This window comes from Epinephelus lanceolatus, chromosome 22 (assembly GCF_041903045.1).
Source record: "Epinephelus lanceolatus isolate andai-2023 chromosome 22, ASM4190304v1, whole genome shotgun sequence".
In the NCBI taxonomy this organism is placed as follows: domain Eukaryota; kingdom Metazoa; phylum Chordata; class Actinopteri; order Perciformes; family Serranidae; genus Epinephelus; species Epinephelus lanceolatus.
The window spans coordinates 7,654,441-7,679,560 of record NC_135755.1 but is presented as its reverse complement, the minus strand read 5'-3'; the positions used below and the strand labels follow the sequence as shown (position 1 = coordinate 7,679,560).

At 39.8% G+C, this 25,120-nt stretch overlaps 4 protein-coding genes across 10 annotated transcripts in view; 1 reads left to right on the top strand and 3 right to left on the bottom strand.

Moving 5' to 3' along the window:
- The window catches only part of LOC144459924 (uncharacterized), a 55,547-nt gene that overhangs the window by 20,104 nt on the left and 10,323 nt on the right, over window positions 1-25,120 (bottom strand). The window lies entirely within an intron of this gene.
- On the top strand, window positions 1,661-24,788 carry LOC144459875 (uncharacterized). 5 transcript variants are annotated; one of them, XM_078164671.1, is made up of 5 exons: window positions 1,661-1,817; window positions 4,775-4,830; window positions 23,635-23,994; window positions 24,210-24,268; window positions 24,670-24,788. In XM_078164671.1, exons 2-5 carry the CDS (start codon window positions 4,782-4,784, stop codon window positions 24,724-24,726), a joined length of 525 nt encoding a protein of 174 aa, XP_078020797.1. In that variant the 5' UTR covers window positions 1,661-1,817; window positions 4,775-4,781; the 3' UTR covers window positions 24,727-24,788. The 5 variants fall into 5 exon arrangements, 3 of the variants coding, with proteins under 3 accessions (XP_078020797.1, XP_078020796.1, XP_078020798.1); XM_078164670.1 differs by lacking the exons at window positions 23,635-23,994; window positions 24,210-24,268; window positions 24,670-24,788 and adding exons at window positions 5,100-5,459; window positions 5,649-6,331; XR_013488659.1 differs by lacking the exons at window positions 1,661-1,817; window positions 4,775-4,830; window positions 24,670-24,788 and adding exons at window positions 22,314-22,561; window positions 23,148-23,365 and having other exon boundaries at window positions 24,210-24,382.
- LOC144459871 (uncharacterized) lies at window positions 7,315-11,239 on the bottom strand. 3 transcript variants are annotated; one of them, XM_078164659.1, is made up of 6 exons: window positions 10,958-11,239; window positions 10,339-10,390; window positions 9,946-10,214; window positions 8,768-8,823; window positions 8,032-8,379; window positions 7,315-7,859 (listed from the first exon to the last, which is right to left on the bottom strand). In XM_078164659.1, exons 3-6 carry the CDS (start codon window positions 10,137-10,139, stop codon window positions 7,672-7,674), a joined length of 786 nt encoding a protein of 261 aa, XP_078020785.1. In that variant the 5' UTR covers window positions 10,140-10,214; window positions 10,339-10,390; window positions 10,958-11,239; the 3' UTR covers window positions 7,315-7,671. The 3 variants fall into 3 exon arrangements, with proteins under 3 accessions (XP_078020785.1, XP_078020786.1, XP_078020784.1); XM_078164660.1 differs by having other exon boundaries at window positions 10,339-10,365; XM_078164658.1 differs by lacking the exon at window positions 10,958-11,239 and having other exon boundaries at window positions 10,339-10,577.
- Window positions 11,833-14,411, bottom strand: LOC144459857 (uncharacterized). Its single transcript, XM_078164633.1, has 3 exons — window positions 13,319-14,411; window positions 12,690-13,049; window positions 11,833-12,315 (listed from the first exon to the last, which is right to left on the bottom strand). Exons 1-3 carry the CDS (start codon window positions 13,365-13,367, stop codon window positions 12,116-12,118), a joined length of 609 nt encoding a protein of 202 aa, XP_078020759.1. The 5' UTR covers window positions 13,368-14,411; the 3' UTR covers window positions 11,833-12,115.

Sequence of the window (25,120 nt, the reverse complement as noted above, 5' to 3'; positions counted from 1 at the left end):
GAACCTGGGTACAGTCTTCAACAGTAATTTAACACATCCTGAATACATGTGGATTTTTTTTATAGGACGTTGCACATAATTCTCTAACCACCTCTCTTTTCTTTTTTTCATCATGAAATACATCTCCATCTATAAATTTCCTTTGAGTTTGTTTTTGTCCTGAATTGAGTGCGTATATCAAATTCCCTCTATTTTCTATTTCAGTATCTTTACATATAACAATTCATTATTTAACTTATCAATATCTGTCTTTAAGACAGATGTAGTGTCATCTTCTATTGAGTTTCTTTGTTTTTTCTGTTTTAACTGTATGTATTGTTTAACTGATGAATCATATTTTACATTTTAAAGCTTATTTAATTCTCTACATTTAAATTTGAAAAAGTCTTTTAATCTATGTTTTAATATTTCCCATAGTTTAATATTAGATTTGGTTATGATATTTAATTGAGTTATTTTATGTATTTCACTTTTCAATTCTTCTACAATATGATTATGTTTTAAGCACTGTGTGTTTAATTTCCAGAAACCTCTGTTTACTGAGGGTTCAGAAGACACAGATGTTTTAACAAGGAGGTGGTCAGAGAAGTTATTTAGGATCGTTGAGTAATGATAAACTTTAAAATTCGATGAGACATAAATTCTGTCGATACGTGTTTTTGTTTTGGAGTCGAATCTGGTAAATTCAAAACCTGATGGATTAAGTGATCGACATACATCTATTAATTTAAAATCCTCAGTTATTTCTTTTAGAAGTTTCCCTTCAGTAGACAAATTAAAAGGTACGGTGCTACACTTGTCATTTACAGAAGTGACCGTGTTGAAATCTCCACATAATAAAACATTATAACCAACAGACAGAAGGGTCCTAAGCCTCTTAAAGAGCTGAACTTTCTTAGTACGCTCTGGGGCAGTATACACATTAATTATTCGGTATTTTACACCTTTATAAAAAAAACATCTACCATCACAAGTCTACCAGGTATGATGTCTCTTCTTTTGATTATAGTGACATCATGATTTTTAAAGAAAATCCCGACACCGTCTGCGCTGCTTTCGCCTATTGAAATTATACTTGTACCCTTGGACCATAAATCAGACACATTCTTATCTTCATCATCAGAGGTTATTCTCATTTCTTGAGTGCATATGATATCGAAATTTGTTTTTAACAGGTAATCGATTTTTAGCTGTCTGGAAACAACAGATTTAACACCACAGACATTTAATGTAGCGATGTTAAGAGCGCACATTGGATGTTATATTTATGGTGTGGGTTTATTGTCATGACGTTTACTCTTAGATGATCGGGATTTGACTGAGGAGCCGACTTTGGCTGCTGATTAACAGGCTTTGGTCTGGGTTGTTGATGCTGGGCAGGTTGGGTAAAGCGCAGGAGGCTATTGCTGCCGTTTCACTTCCTAGATATTTCTTTTCGTAGAATTGTAGAGGAAGGTACCGCCTTTCCCGCCTCTGATTGGCTAGACGGGATCTCCTCCGATTGGTTATTTGATTTGGCCGTGAAACGAGAGAGATGACGTTTCACGGCCAAATCAAATAACCAATCGGAGGAGAGCCCTTCTAGCCAATCAGAGGCGGGAAAGCGGTACATTCCTCTACAATTCTACGAAAAGAAATATCTAGGAAGTGAAACCGCAGCAATAGCCTCCTGCGCTCACTGAAGATCTCTCAATCACTCTCCACAATAGGCTCTGCGCTGTGTACTGACTCTGTATTGAAAGACAAGCTTTGACTCAAACACAAGTAAATTTTGTCGTCTTTACACACAGATCGTCCCATGACTGAAGCCATCCAAGGTAACGTGTGAATGTGTTGATGTTGGTGTTGTCATGATGTGAATCCTGTTGTACAGATTTCCTATGTGAGGATTGGTGGATTAGACAAGATGTTAACAGATAATAATGTGCTGGCTTCTCTCAGTAAAGAGACAATTCAGCAACACTTTAACAGACATGTGATTGATTGAAGACAGATCATCCTAAAAGCTGATCCACCTAAAAAGCTCCTCTATGTGACTTTAAACAACAGCTGCAACATTTAGGAAAGAGACACACTTTCTATTTGTCTTTAACTTTGAATATTTTCTCTTGTCTATTGTTTATAAGGGAGCACAGCATTTATTTTCATTTCATAGAATTCACTTGACAGCTTTATTTGCACTTTGATTCTCTTTCCTTTATATGCAGGCACATTGACTCATGGAACATGTTTATCTGAGCTGCAGGTTCACACTTTAGGATTTTCTGCACTCCTGCCTCATATTCACACAACATCCATCCTAAAGCTTAAAGTAGCTCCTAACTGGTTGAGTAAAGAGAAACTCCTGATAATAAGGAGTCAGTCCTGACTTGAACATGTTTTTGGTGTTTGACCTTTTAGCACTCAAAGTGTGTCCTCAGTCTGTGAGAAGTCAGAGACAGTCCAGAGGACTCCTCAGTCACCAACAAGTCCCATTCACCTGCTGCTAGGAGAGCACTCATTGACTTTAACCACTGGCGCCATCTTGTGTCAGAAATATATTACTGCAGCTTTTGTTCTTTGAAAAGTCAGGCCTACATGTGTGCAGGAGAACAAATAAGCTTTCCATTGCTGTGGTTGTAGTTGACATAGTTTTTAGTGCTGATGCCTGGTGTCCATCAGTTGTGTGTGATAATCAGGATAATAAATACAAAGGAGTATTGTGATGACTAAAGACAGACTGTAGATTGTCTCTGTGTCACCTGGAATAAGTGAACTTTGATGTCATGTGTTTGTGACTCTTCACCTCTGTCTCCTCTCACAGGGAGAAGATGATGTGCATCATCCTGCTGCTCATCAACCTGACCTCCTGTGTCTGTGGTTAGTTTACACCTTCACTTTATTATCCACAAACACTAAAGACTAAACACACTGTCAGACTGTTGATTTTTGCTATCATGTATTACCTGTGGTATCTTTCAGCTCTTTAGTTTTGCAGCCTTCCAGCTCTGTTCTAAATAAGAGCACACTGTTATTCAGTCAATCAGTCAAACTCTCCACACAAACATCTATAGATGGAGTTTAAAGGCTCACATGTTAAAGTTGTCAAAGTTCAATTAACATGCACATTCTCACTGTTTTTTTGTGGTGCTAGGAGTTGATCCCCTTGGACTTGTGCTTTTAAAGAAAAGATGACTCCTGCACTCACTTTTACTCTGCTTTATTTATTCATCAACGTTTCGGTCAAGCATGGACCTTCATCAGGACATAAAATGCATCTGTGGTGTGGCTCCCTTTTAAACACCACCAGCTCAATGTAATTAGGTGGTCACAGGTGTTTGTCATCATCAGTCGTTAAGACAGTGACTTCACCACATCTCACCTCACTATGAATGCAGGGGGTGAGAGAAAAAAAGGGGAAGGGATTCAAACATTTTAAATGTGGAATACATACTCCCAAGTAACAACACACATCAGACAATGAGGCTAAAATACACACACATATATATATATACACTCAAAAATCAAGACAAATGCATCAAATAGAGCACCAATACCAGTCAACCTGTCACTCTCAAGAAAAATAGAAAAACATTTAATCATAAACCTGACTCACTATTTACAATATCAAAACTACTCTTTTACAAACACACACGTCTGGAGTTCCGTGATCCAAAAGGCTTCTCGTCTGAGAAGTGCTTCTTTTAGATCACCTCCACGTCTAGACAAGACCACTTTTTCAATTCCACAATACCTAAATGCTGTGATTGGATGATTGACTTGTTTAAAGTGGACTGCTAAAGGGTTATCCAGGTTGTTGTTGTTACGAATAGCCGAACGATGTTCAGATATTCGAACTTTTAATGCTCTTGTTGTCATTCCCACATAGGCCTTAGAGCAAGTGCATTTAAATAGATAACACCTGTTGTTGAGCATGTGATGACTCCTCTTATTTTATATTTTTTTCCAGTTAGAGGGTGCGTAAATGTGTCACATTTAATGGTGCCGTTGCACCGTGCACACCGCCCACATTTATAATTACCATCAAGAGTAGGAAGGCCACTCTTAGGTTTTTCAAACAGGCAGTCGGCATGCACTAATTTGTCTTTTAAATTCTTTCCACGACGAAAGGTGATTCTAGATGGTGTCTCAAATAAATGGCCGACGTCTGGATCACTTGAAAGAATGTGCCAGTGTTTTCTGATAGAATGTTTTAGCTCATATGATCTGTCAGTGAAGTTGAGAACACACACTGCTGAGGATTTATCTTTTGTCTTTCTATCACCTTGTGGTCTTGTTATCACTTTTTGTAGAGCTGCGTCTAAACATTTATCTTCATACCCTCTTTCCTTGAAGCGTGATTTCATTATGCTCACTTGGTTATCAAATGACTCCTTTGTATCACAAATTCTTTTCAATCTATGGAACTGACTCACTGGGATAGCATCTTTCATATACTGTGGATGGTAGCTATCCCTATGTAGAAGGTTGTTCCTATCTGTGGGTTTTCTAAAGAGGTCTGTGATCAATTTGTTATTCTCTTTTTTTAATGCATAGATCTAGAAAGTTGACAGTCTGGTTATCATGTTCTAGTTTAAAAGTGAGTGATTCACTCCTACTGTTCAACCAGTTTGTGAACTCTATGAGTTGTTCTAGTGACCCGTTCCATAGGAAAAAAATGTCATCAATATATCGTTTCCAATATTTAATGTATGGTAGAAAAGGGTTCACTGTGTTGTCTAGAACATTTCTCATTTCAAATAATCCAACATAGAGCCTCTGTCTCCTCTCACAGGGAGAAGATGATGTGCATCATCCTGCTGCTCATCAACCTGACCTCCTGTGTCTGTGGTTAGTTTACACCTTCACTTTATTATCCACAAACACTAAAGACTAAACACACTGTCAGACTGTTGATTTTTGCTATCATGTATTACCTGTGGTATCTTTCAGCTCTTTAGTTTTGCAGCCTTCCAGCTTTGTTCTAAATAAGAGCACACTGTTATTCAGTCAATCAGTCAAACTCTGCACACAAACATCTATAGATGGAGTTTAAAGGCTCACATGTTAAAGTTGTCACTTTGTCTGCTCCTCACTTTCCCTCTCTGTCTCCTCAACAGGAACATTTGTAGTCAATGTGACACAGACCTCCTATCAGGCACAGGAGAACCACAACATCACACTTGAGTGGATGTTCACAACTAAAACTGGCAGCTCCCTCCACTCCCTTTTTATCTACTGTGAACTGTTAACTGATCTCAGCGCCTCAGGTCTGTTTAATCTACATGGAGGTGTTGAGGTCCCAGAGTCTCAGGATGAACAGTTTACAGGACGAGTCCAGTGTGACAAAGACGTCCTCAGAGAGGGACGACTCAGACTTCATGTGTCCAGACTCAGGACTAATGACTCAGGACTGTATATGTGTGATGTGCTCACAAAGTATGGGAGGAACTCTGCTACATGTCGGCTCAATGTCACTGGTAAGTTGATTCAGTGAAACTTTATTAACAGGTTCAATTCAGCAGATTTTCTAGATGAATAAGAACCTGAGAGGAGACGTGTTGTCGACTTCTACAATCCACAATCCTTACACTTACACTTACACTTTCTTTTATAGTGAATTGTTTTTCTTCACATGAATGACACAGATTTGTTTGGTCTCTTTACAGCAGCGAGGGATCGACCTGAACCTCAGACACCAAACACAACAAGTCGTCCACAGCCAGAGAGTCGAGGAAGGATCGGCCTTTACTGTGGACTGGCAGCAGCAGCTCTACTGAGTGTTTGTTTCTGTGTATTAATTCACCTTCAGTCCAGAAAACAAGATTTGTACTCACACTCCAGTGGAGGATTAAAGAAAAGTTCATCAGATGATGAGAGGAAACAGTTTGATCAGGAATGTTATGGAGACAAAACTGTTAGAATTACATTTTATACCACAGAGACACAGAAAACGTGACGTTCACACTGACTGTCAGGTGATAAAACTGTATATCAGGACACATCAAACACACCAACAGGTAACCATAGCAACAGCTTTAATGCTTTACACACCACACATGAGTAAAATGACTGCAAACAATCTGTGAAAGTTGATGATGATGTGAACTGAAGACTCTTCACATCTGCCTGTTGTGATGTGTGTGTCTCTGTGTCGGACTCTCCTCTGTGAATGAGTCATCAGAGCACTGATCCAGATTTAACTCTTAAACTCTGAGACTGTCTCACTCCAAATTCTGATTTAAGCACCAGAAATACTTGTTTATTGAACATTTGTTGCTTTTATATATTTATTTATTTATATTATTTCTTGAATTCCTCAAATTCTTCAAAGTTACAATGAAAAGTCTTTCTTTTAATAAGGTCTTATAGTAAAGACAGTTTTTATTGATCTCTGTGTGTTGTTGCCTTCATTGTTCATTGTGTCATTGTTACTAGTGTGCTCACTGATCCATTCAATGTTTTAAAGATGTCTTTATACATGTCCTGTGTGCAGCTTAAGCTAAGCACAGAGAGAGCAAAACTATCAGCACTGAATCAAATATAATACAGTTTGAACTTCACTCTCCTGTGGAGGTTTCACAAAGTAGCTTGAATGTAAAATCATCTATTTCCAACCTGATGTTGCTGCTGTAACATCCAAACAGCCTCCTCCTCTAGCAGCCATACCTGGGGCCTCATGTAGAAAACTGTGCGCACAATCCACACTAAATGTTTGCCTAAGTACCAATGAGGAAATGTACCTATGCCCAAACAATACTCTGATTTATACAAGCGTGCGTACGCCTCTTTGTGCACTATTTTCTTTTATAAATCCCACATTACCTTGGAACTGTCCACACCTGGACCAGCCTCATGTCCTGCCATAAATGGTCAATGCAAAGCACCTCATTAATGCTGATGCAGAGACACGAGACAGCTGATCAGTGGTTCTTTACAGTAAATCACAGCAACGACCAAGAGGAAAACCAAGAAGGAGGACAAATGTCTGGGCTCCAAACATTCTCGCCTCATTAGATATCCGTTATGTCTTCTCCCTGATACCTGGCCATTGTTGTTTTAGTTGGATTAAGTGCATACTGTTGTAATGCAGGACAAAGGGAATCTCTCAGATAAACTAACAGCATAAGGTGTTTGTGATCATCAGGAACATTTAAAGAGCCTGATGGTCTAAATGATCACAGCTGTAACCTGCAGACAGGTGAGCATTTCTAAACAACAAGAGCTCCCTCGGCTGCTCTTTGTCATTAATACACCTGTTAGCAACTCAGAGCTTTTCACTCAGCTCACACACAGTGAAAGAAGGACAGTTAATAACACACAGTAAAATGTTCATGATGTCATTTGGTGATTTATTTCAACCACTGAAAAAATGCTCAGACAAAAATGCAAACAGCAACATTTTTATTTATCTTTATTCCAAAAAGACTATAAAAGGTTTAACACTGTGCAGCTACTCTGACTTTAGTTCTTCTGACATAAAACACGTTCTGTAAAAGGAAAAACATCACGTGGATCATTGAATCAATGACAGTACAAATCCACCATGAACTCAGCTGCATTAGTTTGAATCTGCATCAGTTTGAAACGTTCCAGCTCGGCATCATTCTCCAACACAAGAACCAGTTCTGTCTTCATCCTGCTGGTGGATTTCTCTTCAGAGCAGCAGAAGAGTAAGAAAGATGAAACATTTTATTGATGTGCTACAGAACACATCTTCATGGTCCTGCAGGATTTTAAAGAACAGTGACGGACAGCCAGTACAGCCAGTAAAACCAGTACAGCTGCTGCTGCCAGTCCCAGTACAACACAGAGGCTGATTCTTCCCCGACTCACTGGTGCTGGTGTTGGGGTCACTGGTTTGGGCTTGTCAACAGCTGCTGTAAAAAACATTAAAAACATGTCACTGACAACTTCCTGTACGCCATGAAGGCTGTGACTGACAGGTGTGAAGGATGACAATGATCCATCCATCATTGTTTAAGGGCTGAGAGCTGCAGACAGACAGACAGACAGACAGACAGACAGACAGACGACCATGAGTCGACTCACCAGTGATGCTGAGCGAGAACACTTTAACCTTCCTGCCAAAGTCAGTGGCCATCCTGCAGAGGTACACACCCGAGTCATTTATCTTGACTCGGGACAGATGAAGGCGGACACGTCCTCCTCTGAGAGCGTCTTTGTCACACTGCACCCGTCCTGCAAACTGCTCGTGCTGAGACTCCTCAATACAGTTGTCCAGATGATAGAAGACCTTCAGCCCTAACACCTTCTGACAGTGGATCTTCAGTGAGGGGAGGGGAATGTCGGTTTCAGACGAGAAGCTCCATTCAACTTGGACGTCACTGTTCTCCTCTGCCTGGTACTTCAGAGGAGTGTCATAAGGCTTAGACACCCCTGAGAGGAGGAGGAGGAGAGAGGAAAGAGATTAACGGAGGCTCTAAATGTTGGGTCACAGGCTGCACTCATCACATATACACATTAAATCACAAAGTGTTCACTCATAACACATTATAGTATTTATTCCCCTTTACTGCCAGGTATTTGCTCAAAAATCAACTGACATTGTCATCCTTCGAGCGATGCTGCCAGCACAGCTAGAAATACTGACATCAGCCTGTATAAAACCCAGCATGTCTGAGATCCTTCATCCCCAAATACCAGAAAACATGACGTCAGTGTCTCCAGTTTTTAGCCCGAGTTGTGAAGTCAGAAAAAATGTCATAGCTGAGAGTGTGTTTAGTCTTTAGTGTTTGTGGATAATAAAGTGAAGGTGTAAACTAACCACAGACACAGGAGGTCAGGTTGATGAGCAGCAGGATGATGCACATCATCTTCTCCCTGTGAGAGGAGACAGAGGTGAAGAGTCACAAACACATGACATCAAAGTTCACTTATTCCAGGTGACACAGAGACAATCTACAGTCTGTCTTTAGTCATCACAATACTCCTTTGTATTTATTATCCTGATTATCACACACAACTGATGGACACCAGGCATCAGCACTAAAAACTATGTCAACTACAACCAACAACTTTTTTTTATTTTTCCTGGCGACACGTGTTTACAATAAAAAAAGAAAGAAAAGAAAACATCAAAAATAAATAAATAAATTGCTGCAGTACCGTGTTTCTGCCACAAGATGGCGGCAGTGATTACACTATAAGTATTGCCCAAACGCTATAAAGTAGACAATCAGGACAAGGTGAGGAGTCCAGTCGACTTCCCCCAGCTCTCACAGATTCCAACATTGCAGCGATTAAGTCGCCACAACAACGTCAATAAAGAAGCAGTTTATTAATATACAAACTTTATTTCGAGACAGGTTTGTCATGTTAGTGGTGAATGACCACAAATGTATTAAAGGCAGGACTTTCCTCTGTGGGAATAAAATCTTGGTTTGGGTCTCTCTCCAGTGGCTCACTGTGGCTTTAACAAAAATTATACTAAAATGAATAAGATATGATTTAACATTTTAATTCTCCTCATCATTGTTGTATCAACTGATTCTTTCATTCTCCAGCTGGCTGCTCTAACTTTTTGCCAAACTTAATACTGGGGCCTAGTCTTAAGTCTAGGCTGTCTTTAGACTCCTGATCCCAAAACAGAAAACTGGTTTGCCATCACCGCCACCAACGCTGCAAAGTTTAAGTAGCCCACCACAACATCCTAAATAGCCCTGCTGAGTAGCCAGCGTGTGTTTCAAACATGTTTCCTTTGATCGTTCAGGCTGTCGACCCCTGGTTTGGGTTCAGATTAATAGATCTCTGCCTGACAGTCCTAACCATGAAAACCTCTCTCGTATATGTCAGCACAACCCTGCCCGGGGAGCCGCATGTGCTGCTGGGTCTTTATTTGATGTGGGCCATATGTGATGATTGACAGGAGTTGCTTTTCTATTGTTTTGGAAGGAGCAAACATCTTATTTCATCCCCACATATCGTCCACATAAAGTCACCTACCGCTTGTTGCTCTTCCAGGCTGAGAGGCTCTTGGTTTTGTTTTGGTTTCTTGGTGTCCGCAGTGCAGGCCGGAGCTTGTGCAGTACGGTGCACTGCAACACTTGTCTTTCAAAAGAACCATCCTCCTCTAGTGCAACCAAGGTATTTATCTCGCCCAAGTCCCGCCTCGGAGTCCCGCTGACGTACATGCTCATTTATGGACTCTTGCCTTGGAACCCTCGGTGACATTGAGGGAATCCCTCTCCCATGGACATGGACCAGATGCTTTACTGAGAGAAGCCAGCACATTATTATCTGTTAACATCTTGTCTAATCCACCAATCCTCACATAGGAAATCTGTACAACAGGATTCACATCATGACAACACCAACATCAACACATTCACACATTACCTTGGATGGCTTCAGTCGTGAGACGATCTGTGTAGAAAGACAACAGTGTAGACTGAAAATACATATCCAAGGAGAGTGATGAAGTGTCGCTGTATTCCTTCAGTGCATGACAGAGTCGCTGCAGTTCCGCTATCCAACTCTACTGAACTTTTGCCTGGCAGTACTGCGTCAGCGCGCTTCTCCTTCCTTTGAGAATCTTAACAGTAACTGGGGAAACCCCATTGGGACACGCCCAATTCTGTTTGAGACGTTTGTGAGCAATGCTTTCTCCCCTTTTACCTTCCACTAAACAAAATGCTTGTTCAGGATGACCCAGACCACGTCCAGGTCCATGTTCATGTTGTCAAGAGTAGCAGCACACTGTTAAATATGTTGTCATCTTTTGAAAATAAACATTAATAAAAATGTTGCTGTTTCCATTTTTGTCTGAGCATTTTTTCAGTGGTTGAAATAAATCACCAAATGACATCATGAACATTTAACTGTCTGTTATTAACTGTGTGTTATTAACTGTCCTTCTTTCATTGTGTGTGAGCTGAGTGAAAAGCTCTGAGCTGCTAACACGTGTATTAATGACAATGAGCAGCCGAGGGAGCTCTTGTTGTTTAGAAATGCTCACCTGTCTGCAGGTTACAGCTGTGATCATTTAGACCATCAGGCTCTTTAAATGTTACTGATGATCACAAACACCTTCTGCTGTTAGTTTATTTGAGAGATTCCCTTTGTCCTGCATTACAACAGTATGCACTTAATCCAACTAAAACAACAATGGCCAGGTATCAGGGAGAAGACGTGACGGATATCTGATGAGGCGAGAATGTTTGGAGCCCAGACATTTGTCCTCCTTCTTGGTTTTCCTCTTGGTCGTTGCTGTGATTTACCGTGAAGAACCACTGATCAGCTGTCTCGTGTCTCTGCATCAGCATTAATGAGGTGCTTTGCATTGACCATTTATGGCAGGACATGAGGCTGGTCCAGGTGTGGACAATTCCAAGTTAATGTGGGATTTATAAAAGAAAATAGTGCACAAAGAGGCGTACGCACGCTTGTATAAATCAGAGTATTGTTTGGGCATAGGTACATTTCCTCATTGGTACTTAGGAAAACATTTAGTGTGGATTGTGCGCACAGTTTTCTACATGAGGCCCCAGGTATGGCTGCTAGAGGAGGAGGCTGTTTGGATGTTACAGCAGCAACATCAGGTTGGAAATAGATGATTTTACATTCAAGCTACTTTGTGAAACCTCCACAGGAGAGTGAAGTTCAAACTGTATTATATTTGATTCAGTGCTGATAGTTTTGCTCTCTCTGTGCTTAGCTTAAGCTGCACACAGGACATGTATAAAGATATCTTTAAAACATTGAATGGATCAGTGAGCACACTAGTAACAATGACACAATGAACAATGAAGGCAACAACACACAGAGATCAATAAAAACTGTCTTTACTCTAAGACTTATTAAAATAAAGACTTTTCATTGTAACACTTTATTCTGACAGAAAAACAACAGCACATAGAGATCAATGATAAATGTAATAATATATTGAATGATGCTGTTTTGAAAGAATTTGAGGAATTAAAGAAATAATATAAATAAATATATAAAAACAACAAATGTTCAATAAACAAGTATTTCTGGTGCTCAAATCAGACTTTGGAGGGAGAGAGTCTCAGAGTTTAAGAGTCAAATCTGGATCAGTGCTCTGATGACTCATTCAAAGAGGGTCCTCCACACAGAGTCCTGTTAGTCCTGATGGACTGTTCCTCTGACAAACTCAACGTCTGTGGAACCATCTAAAGTGGTGTTTGGCACACACAGCTAATAGAGCTGCTGCTGCTGCTGCTGCTGCTGCTGCTAGTCCCAGTGCAACATAGAGGCCGATCCTTCCCTGACTCTCTGGTTGTGGACTCTCTGGTTGTGGACTCTCTGGTTGTGGACTCTCTGATGGTCTCTGAAGTTTGGGCTCATCAGCAGCTGCAAAGGACAGAGAATAAAATGTAACTGTTGTCTGACAGAGAAGCATTTTACTGCAACAGGAGACAAGATAAACACAGCAGACTGATGGGGAGAATGATTTGTCTCAGTGACAAAGACTAAATATCAGACTGTTCTTTATCAGTGGTGTTACTGTGATTTGAAGTGTTGTCTGGCACAAGGATTTCCTTCATGATAAATAAAATTATTTTGCATTGAAATGAATATTTTCATGCTTCAAACTTTATATTGGAACTGTCACACAGGAATATGGATAAATAAATAAAAATTCTCAAATGCAGCCTTACAGAGCTGTTAGCAGGCTGTAGACTGTAGTCTTGTTTTACTGACTGAGCTCTACTGAATCAACTTACCAGTGACATTGAGCCGACATGTAGCAGAGTTCCTCCCATACTTTGTGACAACTGCACACATATACAGTCCTGAGTCATTAGTCCTGAGTCTGGACACATGAAGTCTGAGTCGTCCCTCTCTGAGGACGTCTTTGTCACACTGGACTCGTCCTGTAAACTGTTCATCCTGAGACTCTGGGACCTCAACACCTCCATGTAGATGAAACAGACCTGAGGCTCTGAGATTATTTCTCCTCTCACAATTAATATATAAATACTTAAGGGAAGTGTCAGTTTTGGTTGTGAAGGTGAATTCCAGTGTGATGTTGTGGTTCTCCTCTGCCTGATAGGAGGTCTGTGTCACATTGACTACAAATGTTCCTGTTGAGGAGACAGAGAGGGAAAGTGAGGAGCAGACAAAGTGACAACTTTAACATGTGAGCCTTTAAACTCCATCTATAGATGTTTGTGTGGAGAGTTTGACTGATTGACTGAATAACAGTGTGCTCTTATTTACAACAAAGCTGGAAGGCTGCAAAACTAAAGAGCTGAAAGATACCACAGGTAATACATGATAGCAAAAATCAACAGTCTGACAGTGTGTTTAGTCTTTAGTGTTTGTGGATAATAAAGTGAAGGTGTAAACTAACCACAGACACAGGAGGTCAGGTTGATGAGCAGCAGGATGATGCACATCATCTTCTCCCTGTGAGAGGAGACAGAGGTGAAGAGTCACAAACACATGACATCAAAGTTCACTTATTCCAGGTGACACAGAGACAATCTACAGTCTGTCTTTAGTCATCACAATACTCCTTTGTATTTATTATCCTGATTATCACACACAACTGATGGACACCAGGCATCAGCACTAAAAACTATGTCAACTACAACCACAGCAATGGAAAGCTTATTTGTTCTCCTGCACACATGTAGGCCTGACTTTTCAAAGAACAAAAGCTGCAGTAATATATTTCTGACACAAGATGGCGCCAGTGGTTAAAGTCAATGAGTGCTCTCCTAGCAGCAGGTGAATGGGACTTGTTGGTAACTGAGGAGTCCTCTGGACTGTCTCTGACTTCTAAAAGGTCAAACACCAAAAACATGTTCAAGTCAGGACTGACTCCTTATTATCAGGAGTTTCTCTTTACTCAACCAGTTAGGAGCTACTTTAAGCTTTAGGATGGATGTTGTGTGAATACGAGGCAGGAGTGCAGAAAATCCTAAAGTGTGAACCTGCAGCTCAGATAAACATGTTCCATGAGTCAATGTGCCTGCATATAAAGGAAAGAGAATCAAAGTGCAAATAAAGCTGTCAAGTGAATTCTATGAAATGAAAATAAATGCTGTGCTCCCTTATAAACAATAGACAAGAGAAAATATTCAAAGTTAAAGACAAATAGAAAGTGTGTTTCTTTCCTAAATGTTGCAGCTGGTGTTTAAAGTCACATAGAGGAGCTTTTTAGGTGGATCAGCTTTTAGGATGATCTGTCTTCAATCAATCACATGTCTGTTAAAGTCTTGTTGTTGAATTGTCTCTTTACTGAGAGAAGCAAGCACATTATTATCTGTTAACATCTTGTCTAATCCACCAATCCTCACATAGGAAATCTGTACAACAGGATTCACATCATGACAACACCAACATCAACACATTCACACATTACCTTGGATGGCTTCAGGAAATTTTAAGAGCTGTGAAAAAGGGACAGCAGCATTCCCTGAGTTGATGTCAAGAGTCCTCCATCCATATCAACTGTCAGCGTGCTGCCGACTCTTGTATTTTTAAGGAGTACAAACACATTCATAATCCCACTCTTTTCAGGCATATCTTATCATGTTCATAGCACTAAATTGATACACATGCAGATGATAACAGACAACACACTGTCTTACAAGGTCTTATCTGCCCATCAGAGATGTTCAGTTGTGCAAAGAAAGCTGAACCCAGAAATTTGAGGTCACAACACACCGAGACATCATACATGGGAGTCGTCGAAGGTTGAGTCACGGTGTGGCATTAAAGTCCCTGATTGGTTCATGTTGTGAGTGTTAGTTGAAGTCTTCCTCTAAATCTCTCTGAGTCTTCATATTAAAATCATAAAGTGAAGGCAGCTGCACTTTTCACAAGCAGCTTCTCTCCACCGACCACAGTGCATGATGGGAAACTCTCTGCTCTCCACTAATCTAATCAAGTTGAATCCAAACTTTTCTTTATGTTTCACTGTAAAGATGATTTGATTAGACTTATTGAAGGATTATTATCTTCATAAATACAAAGTGACTAAAAGTCTCTCAGCTGATTGAGTCTGTCACGAGTTGAGCTGATGAAGTTACAAACAGATACTTCCTCATGTCAAACATTTAGTGTTCAGGAGACAGACAGGGGGACAGCTCTTGTTGTACATAAATGAGGAACACTGACGAAAGTTTTCTCTGGTCTGAAATATGTATTATATTATATACTATGGTTATGAGGTTGTTAGTGTAGTTGACCAGTGGAGTTACCCTCTATATGTCGTGCAGTGGTTGTTTTTGTGACACTGTTGACAGGGGTGAAAATCCCATTTCATAGTTTTGGGGGGGACAATAAACAGTAAAATTTTAAAGAATAATTCCAGGGGGGGACAAGGAAAAAAAGTTACTGCAATTTGACGCTTTAATCTTCTCCCTATCTCTCCAACAGGCAGAGTGAATGTCTATACTGACTAAACTAAAACTAAAACTAAACATTTCCTGCAATTAAACTGGTTTATAAACAGTGTGCTGTGAGATCTGCCGCTGCGCACCTCACAACCATGCGTAATAGTCGCGCGTAATGACCGCTCCTCACCTGCACGTCTTTCATGTTTGTCTCACTGACAGGTGGAGAGCCTACAGACAGGTACCCATTAGCTACGAGCCGCTCCGCCACTGACTGCTCTTGTCCTGTCCTCTCCCTCTTCTTTCTCTCCTGTCCTCTCTATCACTAAACTCTGAGCTTAATCATTAGCTTTTAGCTTAGCAGCACTCGTAATTGAGTAGGCTTTTGAACAATGCAGGAGAAATGTTGCAGACAGTTTATATTATCAGCCTGGGCCTGGGGCTTGTTGTAACAGTAAATGGGATGTGTTGTAACTTGTGTAAGTTAAACTGTGTCTGTGTGAGTGAACATCTTACCCTGCGATGCACGATGTGGACAGCGGTAACAGCCACACGCTGCTGCTCCTGCCAAGCAGCCCCACCCGTTGGAAAGAGTGTGGGATATACCACTACTAGGAATGGGAGGGGGGGACTAAATCTTTTAAGATTTAAATAGCACATTATTGCGCGATTATAATGAGCACCGCTTACATTGTGCTTTCAATAAATACTACTGCATTGTTCAAAAATTATTAATTGTGTCTCAAATTATTCTAGAGGGGGTACAGCTTTACTGAAGGGGGAGTCATGTCCCCCCTGCCCCCCCCCCCCCCCCCCCCCCCCCCCCCCGGGATTTCCGCCCCTGCATTTAACTAAAGAACAAAATATTGACTGTACAAAAGTTAACTAAATGTGCGCGCTACAATTAGAACTAATGTACTATGAAAATGCTAAATAAAATGTGTGTATGTTGTATAAAACAAAACCCATGTGTGTTGCCTTCTGTCTGTAATGTGCCATGTGCCTGAAACAAAGTAAACTAAATTAGGACGAAATTAACTAAATGTACACTAGAAAGAAATTAAAGTGTAAGTGCCAGAGGGTTACTGACATTTAGACCAGCTGTGAGGCCACAGGTGTGGCCATCGCAGTCAGTAAGACCAATGCCTCAGCTGTGCTACTTAAAATGTCAGAGACTGGTCAGCTAGCTAACTTTAGGGCACCAGAGGAGGTGCGCCAGGCAGCAATGCCATAGCAAGCTAACATCATCCTGTAAAGAGGGTATGTACATGACGTCACAGCATGGAGGAGTCACAGGGTTTACGTCCGCTGAATGGCAGAAAGACGAGAGGCACCATTAGCTTGAATGCCGTGAAAACACAAAAAACACATGTAAAATTGTAAAGAGCTGATGTGCGATTGACTATACAAATATATTCAACATGAGAGCAGAACTATCTTTTTACAGACTGCTGAAAAATAAAGACAAGCATCACTAAAATTTACAAAAGCTACTACATGAATAAAACATGTACAATGTAAACATTGTACATATTTACATATTTTAATTTCAAATGTGTTAATAAATGATTGTACATCTTATTTCTTCTTAAAAAGCACATCTTATTCACTCAAAGAGAAATTACATCTCAGTCAAACAGGTGCATGTGTATTAACATGGGTTTTTTTCTATTAAGCACCTCTGAGGGCAGTACCAGCACTGTGTTAAAAAAGCACAATTGTTTACATTTTACCTCCAAGCCGGTTATAATACTGTTTTGTTTTGTTTTTTCCTCAGATAAATACTGTGGTGCATCTGACTTTTCCGATCACCTAGAGTTGAACTTTCCACAACTAAAGCACTGTGGTGGGTTTCAACTCCTGCGGAGCCGGGGATCTACAAAGTCCAAGGTCTTGGAAATCATTCCTTGCCCAAAGGATGGGTATACTCCAGAGGGCCTGTGCAACAAAGAACTTGGAGTGGGGGCAGCTGTGATTTACATAAGGCCACTCCAAAAAGACATTGACCTGCAGGTAATAATTTGTTTAGTATTATGTATGTTTAGTAGTATGTAGTATTTGATTCTTTAGAGTATGATAGAATATTGGCAAGGAAATCCCCAGCCAGTAACCCTCACAACTGAAATATGTCTGTACAAAATCCACCAAGCTCTCTATGTAAAGAAAGATGTTTGATTGCTTGATGCATATTTATGTTACGATCATCTCATTTATGCTAGGATCCTCCCAGTGTGACCCTCACTCCTCAAACAACTGGACCAATGGTGGAATGTGTCTACTGTGCAGAGATATTTAGCTTCTCTGAGATTCAAGGCCACATTGACTGTTGTGAGAAGTGAGACATATTTCTTGTTTATACATGAATTTACATGGTGTAAATCAAGAAGTCCTACAGACATTTTATGATCCTAAAACATCAGTTGACACAATTGTTTTTTTATTGTTATTTTATTAGTGTGTCTCACACACTGAACTGTTATGGATTATGTTTTAGATTTCTAGAGTGTATTAACAATTTCCTGCTATCATTCCAAGAAAAAATAATTCAGATTCAACTGCTGAAGAAACCTTGCTCAACAATGCTGAACTCAAGCCAGAGTTGGTTGCAAGGCTTGATCTCAGATCCACTGAGGAAGATCGTGAAATGGAGATTCTAACTTTCTACAAAAAAACAGGAATTGACTGGGCAAGCCCATTTTCTGTTATACTGACTGGTAGGTATCTTTCATTAAATGTGTTTTACTGCAGAATTTGTAACAAGAACAGTGATTGTAACTTAAAACTGAAGTAAATCTTTTAACTAGCTGAATAGACTTCATGCTCCACTACTTCCTTAAATTAAAGCAGCTCGTTTATTTCCTGTCTTACATTACATGCCAAATTGATTAACCCAGATGTGCCTTACTGAAGCAGTCACAACAACCATGATCAGGCACACCTGTATTATCAAATTAAAGCAGCTCCTTTATGAAATAAAGGAGCTGCTTTAATTTCAGGAAGTAGTTGAGCTGGGAATAAAACCTATTGAAATAGATTGGCCCCTACATTACATACACATTCCTATTAAGTCTACAGAGTAACTCCTTGTATTTCAGGTGATGCAGCTGTTGGAGATGGGGTAAAACGGCATTTCCTGTCCATGGTAATGGAACCTTGACCTCGGTGAGTTTTAACAATTTATTGTATTGTTTTGTTTGTAAAAAAGCATACAATTTCGCCTCAAACAGAAGTAGTTGGGTTAGATTAACTGGCTCTGACTAGTTGGCCCTAAAGCCCTTGTTGGATTTGGAAAGGTTGGTCACCAAAATTGATCTCAAATTGACAACGGAGGGCGCATTGTGTCATTGCGTAAGCTGTCTTGTACAGATTTTTCACATAATTCTCACAAATAAATATTCTTTAACTGAAAATTGTCTTCTCTCATGTCTGGTATTTTGACTCACCCAAATCCGTTTGTGTGGCACTACGTAAAGCATTATCAGAGCTAGATATTTCCTTGAACTGCGATTAAAAAAACTCAGGATAATGCTACTGTCTCACCAGAAATCAGCTTGTATTTGTATCTTTTGTTTTTGTTTTTGACTCTCAGAGAGCACTGGCAGAACTCTTCTGTTCAATGGGACAGGCGATCACAAGGTCCCATCCACTTCCAGACCCCTGATAGATGGAGACCTTTTCCGAGTAGCTGGACGTGCCATAGGACATTCTTTTATTCATGGAGGTCCTCGATTCACTGGACTGAGTCCAGCAATGTTGCAGCTAATTGTTGGAAGTAACGAGGAGTCTGCTGCACTTGAGCTTTCTGACTGCCCTGATACAGATGTTGTTGATGTGGTGTCTATAGTAAGTGTCACTTGAAGTTGTTTTATTTCCTCATGACGCTACTTTTTTTTTCACTTGAATTGATTATTCCTATGCTATCATGCAAATATGTTTACTTTGTATTTAACATAAAAAGCATAGGCCATAAAAGTGATATACCATTGCCTTACTTTATTAATTGCAGCTTGATAGTCAGAGGGAACTGACCCCACAGGAACGATGCGAGGTGAACAACTTGGCCTTCAGCTGGGATCTTCCTTGCATCAGTAATGACAACAGGAGGTGGTTGGCAGAGAAAATCCTACAGCATGCGGTATATGAATAATTCTAAATGAAATTAAGTAAATGTGAAAAAAGATTTACATGTATTTGCACTTTTTTTTTATTTCTCCGCCCTTTTATTGGGTAAAAAACATTAAAAGTAGTCCAACAAAAAATAATTATGCTAAGTATATTGTAAAACAAACAGATTCACTAGTGTAATGTTGTCTTATTTTTTTTCCACCAACAACTATATGTAAGTTATACTTAACAAACTCTTTGATAATTTATTTTTGTAGGTCATTGAACGGAGAAGAACATAAATGAAGCAGCTCCGTAGGGGGCTGAAAGACAGCGGTGTTGTCACCATGATTAAAGAGCGTCCGGCCCTAGCCGAGGTCCTTTTCCCAAGATCGGCAGAACAAGTGATGGACTCACAGGTAATTAGCTTCTCATATGAAACTGCTGACTGTTTACATAAATATCATTATGGTTATTATTGTCATTGTAATTATAAAACTGGAATAAGGCTTTAAGTGTAACATCTTGGAGTTCTATCATTCAGATAACAAGCCTCCATTTTTATATACAGTTAAGATTGCCTTTTCTACCTGTACTTTTCTAAATGTGATAGTTCTTTGCAAAGTAGCTCTACTCTGTTAATATACCCTTTTACTTTATAGTCTTTGAAAATGTTTTTACTTCTTAGACCATCTTGAAAAGGATCATCTGGCCAATGCCAGATAGTGAGGATGAGGATAACCACAGCAAGGTGGAGGAGACATGCCTGGTCACAGGCTTTTTGAGAGACTACATTGAAAAAGGTCAGATTATAAATGTTATCTCAGAAAAAAATAGATCTGATTTGGAACAATGTACATCTCCTAGAGCTGTTGCTAATTATTCACATTGAGTCCATATTTATGGAAACATGTTGGTGAAAAATCACATTTTGTAAACAATGTTTTATTTTACTGTAGAAAGTCCAAGTTTTTAAAATCACTCTACAGTGAAGCAGTGACTAATGATGTTCGGGTAAACTTCAAAAAGGTATAATGTAGCTTGTTCTTGTGTTTTAAAATACTTGACTGTCTTTGTAGGGTCTTCTCAGGAACTACAACTCCTCCTGAAGTTCTGGACAGGTTGGAGTATACCTCCCCAGCACCTTTATGTTGAAGTATCTCCGGAGATTACTGTGCCAGTCACCTCAACCTACCTCACAACGCTGAAACTCCCACTGAAGTGCCAGAGTTACCAGGCATTCAAAGAAAACCTGGAAGCATCTGTGAGATCTACAGAGTTCGGGTTTGGGATGATCTGATTAGAGTGATCTGAGAAACTGTGTCTTTAAAGCAGAGGTAGGCAATAAGAGAACCCGCACTCCCACATTTCCACGGCTGGTTTGTAGTTGTGTTTGTAAATTTTAATGATGCTTGTCTTTATTTTTCACTGTAAAAAGATAGTTCTGCTCTCATGTTGAATATATTTGTGTAGTCAATCGCACAACAGCTCTTTACAGTTTTACATGGTGGTTTTTGTGTACTGTATGGCATGTGCGCCCATGATGGCACACAAGGTCATTAACATGGGCACGCAGAGTAATTCAATAAAAAATATTTAATATACTTTTTGGGATGGCAAAACATTTTTAATAAAAAATAACCTAATGGTGAATTAAACGAACAATTTGATTCAAAATAATCTGAGATAATTAACTAGGCTCAAAATACACCATTGTTTTTGACAGCAAGAGACACAAAAGGCCAGTCTATTCCCAGTCTTTGCATTTACTTTGTGTGTAATATAGACACATAGTCATTCAAACTTTTGCGAAATTTCAGGACTTCTATTTTTGCTAAATTTTATGCCTTATTTGCAAAAAATCACCACTTTCTTCTCAGATTTTTATGATTTTTTTTTTTTTTTTGAGAAATTTGGGCTTTTTGTGAAATTTTAAAACCTGACACAAGACATCCAAAAGGTTGCTGACCCCTGCTTTAAAGTTTCAATGGTGTTATTTGTTTGAAATTCATTTCAGACCCCCAGTTGTGAAAGTTGGTGTTTGCTTTCAGTTATGGAGCACTTAGACATGTTAAGGCATCACCCCAAAGGGACATTTCCCTTTTTTTGAAGTGGGGTTGTATGAGCTGTAGATTTCACTCTTACTGGTAGACTGACCTGGACATCTGACATGATTGCAGTTACTTTCTATTCTGTGTCGACGGTGAATTCAAATATTGGTCAGTCAAACTAACAACAGTAAATGAAGCACAGTTGATGGACACAATTAAAACAAGACAAAGGCTGAATTATACAATATGTTTGACTTACTTAGGTGTTTGAAGACGAGAGCTGTCCCCCTGTCTGTCTCCTGAACACTAAATGTTTGACATGAGGAAGTATCTGTTTGTAACTTCATCAGCTCAACTCGTGACAGACTCAATCAGCTGAGAGACTTTTAGTCACTTTGTATTTATGAAGATAATAATCCTTCAATAAGTCTAATCAAATCATCTTTACAGTGAAACATAAAGAAAAGTTTGGATTCAACTTGATTAGATTAGTGGAGAGCAGAGAGTTTCCCATCATGCACTGTGGTCGGTGGAGAGAAGCTGCTTGTGAAAAGTGCAGCTGCCTTCACTTTATGATTTTAATATGAAGACTCAGAGAGATTTAGAGGAAGACTTCAACTAACACTCACAACATGAACCAATGACGGACTTTAATGCCACACCGGGACTCTATGTTGTAGGACCGGCCTTCATGATGACTCGCCCATTGCACTCTTGGTCAACAATGACCATGGGTGTACTATTTAAATTCATAACTCAGTATACGTTTGCGACTGGAGAATACTTCCCCCTAATCAACACAGTTATCCTACACAGTTTCGTTTCCTTGCCTTCAACTGACATGGTTGAAGGCAAGGAAACGAAACTGTGTAGGAGGCTGAATTGTGTTTTGTCTGTGTTGACCAGACACAAAGTTGCTGTGGTTAATCATGCATAAACCATTTCCTGAACACAGTGAGCCAATACTCAAAAAAGAAGGAGGCTAAAACGTCCCTGTTGCTTTTGCTTTTGGTGGTTGTTCTTCATTGGCTGGCGCTGTCTCTTAGTGGAAGATTCTCTCATGTGCAGCTTGTCCCATGACTGAAGCCATCCAAGGTAATGTGTGAATGTGTTGATGTTGGTGTTGTCATGATGTGAATCCTGTTGTACAGATTTCCTATGTGAGGATTGGTGGATTAGACAAGATGTTAACAGATAATAATGTGCTGGCTTCTCTCAGTAAAGAGACAATTCAACAACAAGACTTTAACAGACATGTGATTGATTGAAGACAGATCATCCTAAAAGCTGATCCACCTAAAAAGCTCCTCTATGTGACTTTAAACAACAGCTGCAACATTTAGGAAAGAGACACACTTTCTATTTGTCTTTAACTTTGAATATTTTCTCTTGTCTATTGTTTATAAGGGAGCACAGCATTTATTTTCATTTCATAGAATTCACTTGACAGCTTTATTTGCACTTTGATTCTCTTTCCTTTATATGCAGGCACATTGACTCATGGAACATGTTTATCTGAGCTGCAGGTTCACACTTTAGGATTTTCTGCACTCCTGGCTCGTATTCACACAACATCCATCCTAAAGCTTAAAGTAGCTCCTAACTGGTTGAGTAAAGAGAAACTCCTGATAATAAGGAGTCAGTCCTGACTTGAACATGTTTTTGGTGTTTGACCTTTTAGCACTCAAACTGTGTCGTCAGTCTGTGAGAAGTCAGAGACAGTCCAGAGGACTCCTCAGTCACCAACAAGTCCCATTCACCTGCTGCTAGGAGAGCACTCATTGACTTTAACCACTGGCGCCATCTTGTGTCAGAAATATATTACTGCAGCTTTTGTTCTTTGAAAAGTCAGAGTGTGCATCATCCTGCTGCTCATCAACCTGACCTCCTGTGTCTGTGGTTAGTTTACACCTTCACTTTATTATCCACAAACACTAAAGACTAAACACACTGTCAGACTGTTGATTTTTGCTATCATGTATTACCTGTGGTATCTTTCAGCTCTTTAGTTTTGCAGCCTTCCAGCTTTGTTGTAAATAAGAGCACACTGTTATTCAGTCAATCAGTCAAACTCTCCACACAAACATCTATAGATGGAGTTTAAAGGCTCACATGTTAAAGTTGTCACTTTGTCTGCTCCTCACTTTCCCTCTCTGTCTCCTCAACAGGAACATTTGTAGTCAATGTGACACAGACCTCCTATCAGGCAGAGGAGAACCACAACATCACACTGGAATTCACCTTCACAACCAAAACTGACACTTCCCTTAAGTATTTATATATTAATTGTGAGAGGAGAAATAATCTCAGCGCCTCAGTCCTGTTTCGTCTACATGGAGGTGTTGAGGTCCCAGAGTCTCAGGATGAACAGTTTACAGGACGAGTCCAGTGTGACAAAGACGTCCTCAGAGAGGGACGACTCAGACTTCATGTGTCCAGACTCAGGACTGATGACTCAGGACTGTATATGTGTGAAGTGTTCACACATTATGGTGGGAGCGTTGCTACATGTCGGTTCAGTGTCACTGGTAAGTTGATTCAGTAGAACTTTATGAACAAGTTTATGATAAATAAGAACCTGAGAAGAAAAGTGTTGTGAACTTGTGTTATCAACAATCCTCACCTTCTTGCAATATCTGTGAAATATGTTACAACTTAATCTGTTGTGGATTTTTAGTTTTCTTTGTTAGTCAAATGTTTTTTCTTCACATGAATGACACAGATTTGTTTGGTCTCTTTACAGCAGCGAGGTGTCTTAAAAACATTCTTGAATCAACAAGACGACAGAATTCTGAGAAAATTGTACGTTCATTAATAATCTTCTGCCGACTGATGGTTATTGTTATAATGTAAAATGTATTGTGTTCAGTTTATAATGTGTACATATTGTAAATAAATCTATATTTATAAGAGAAACCTTGTTATGACTCTTGTGTGTGTAAATCTGTTCATATCAGACAACTGTGTGTTTTCAAGAACTAAAAGAATTCAACAACAACAACAAAGATAATTATAATGAACTTTATTGCCTCTGAAAACAGTTACAAATTACTGCTTTACATGTTGCATTAATGATGAGGAAATAACTTTATAATGTGACGTGGTGTTTTTCTACAACCACAGAAACAAAGACATGTAATGAAAGAAAATCTGAGGCACAAAACTGTAAACTCTTTAATCCTCACTTTAATCCTCTGCTGCAGGCACAGGAGCTCTTCAGCACCTCCTCCATGGCAGGTGTGCTGCACCTCGTTAACTAATGCAGCACACCTGGGCAGATCTGCAAGAGAGGGAGAAGGGACAGCAGCAGAGAACACACACACACACACAGCTTTAACACCCCCACCCTTAAAACAATGAATAAATGGATGTCAGCCAGGGCCGGACTGGGACAAAAATTCAGGCCCGGAGTCATACATCCACCCAGGCCACCCAATCCACACATTACATGCTCACACACGTGCACGTGCACACGGACACACATATGGGCTGAGTAATCACCAAAGCTCATTATTCCAGACTGACAGTCAACAACTCTATTAAACACAACTGTAACAGCAACCCTGCTCATAGTCCTCCAGTCCAGTGCTTTTCTCTTCCCTACCCTCACCAAATGTGCCCCTCAATAAACCAGGACTCCTATATGAATGTGTA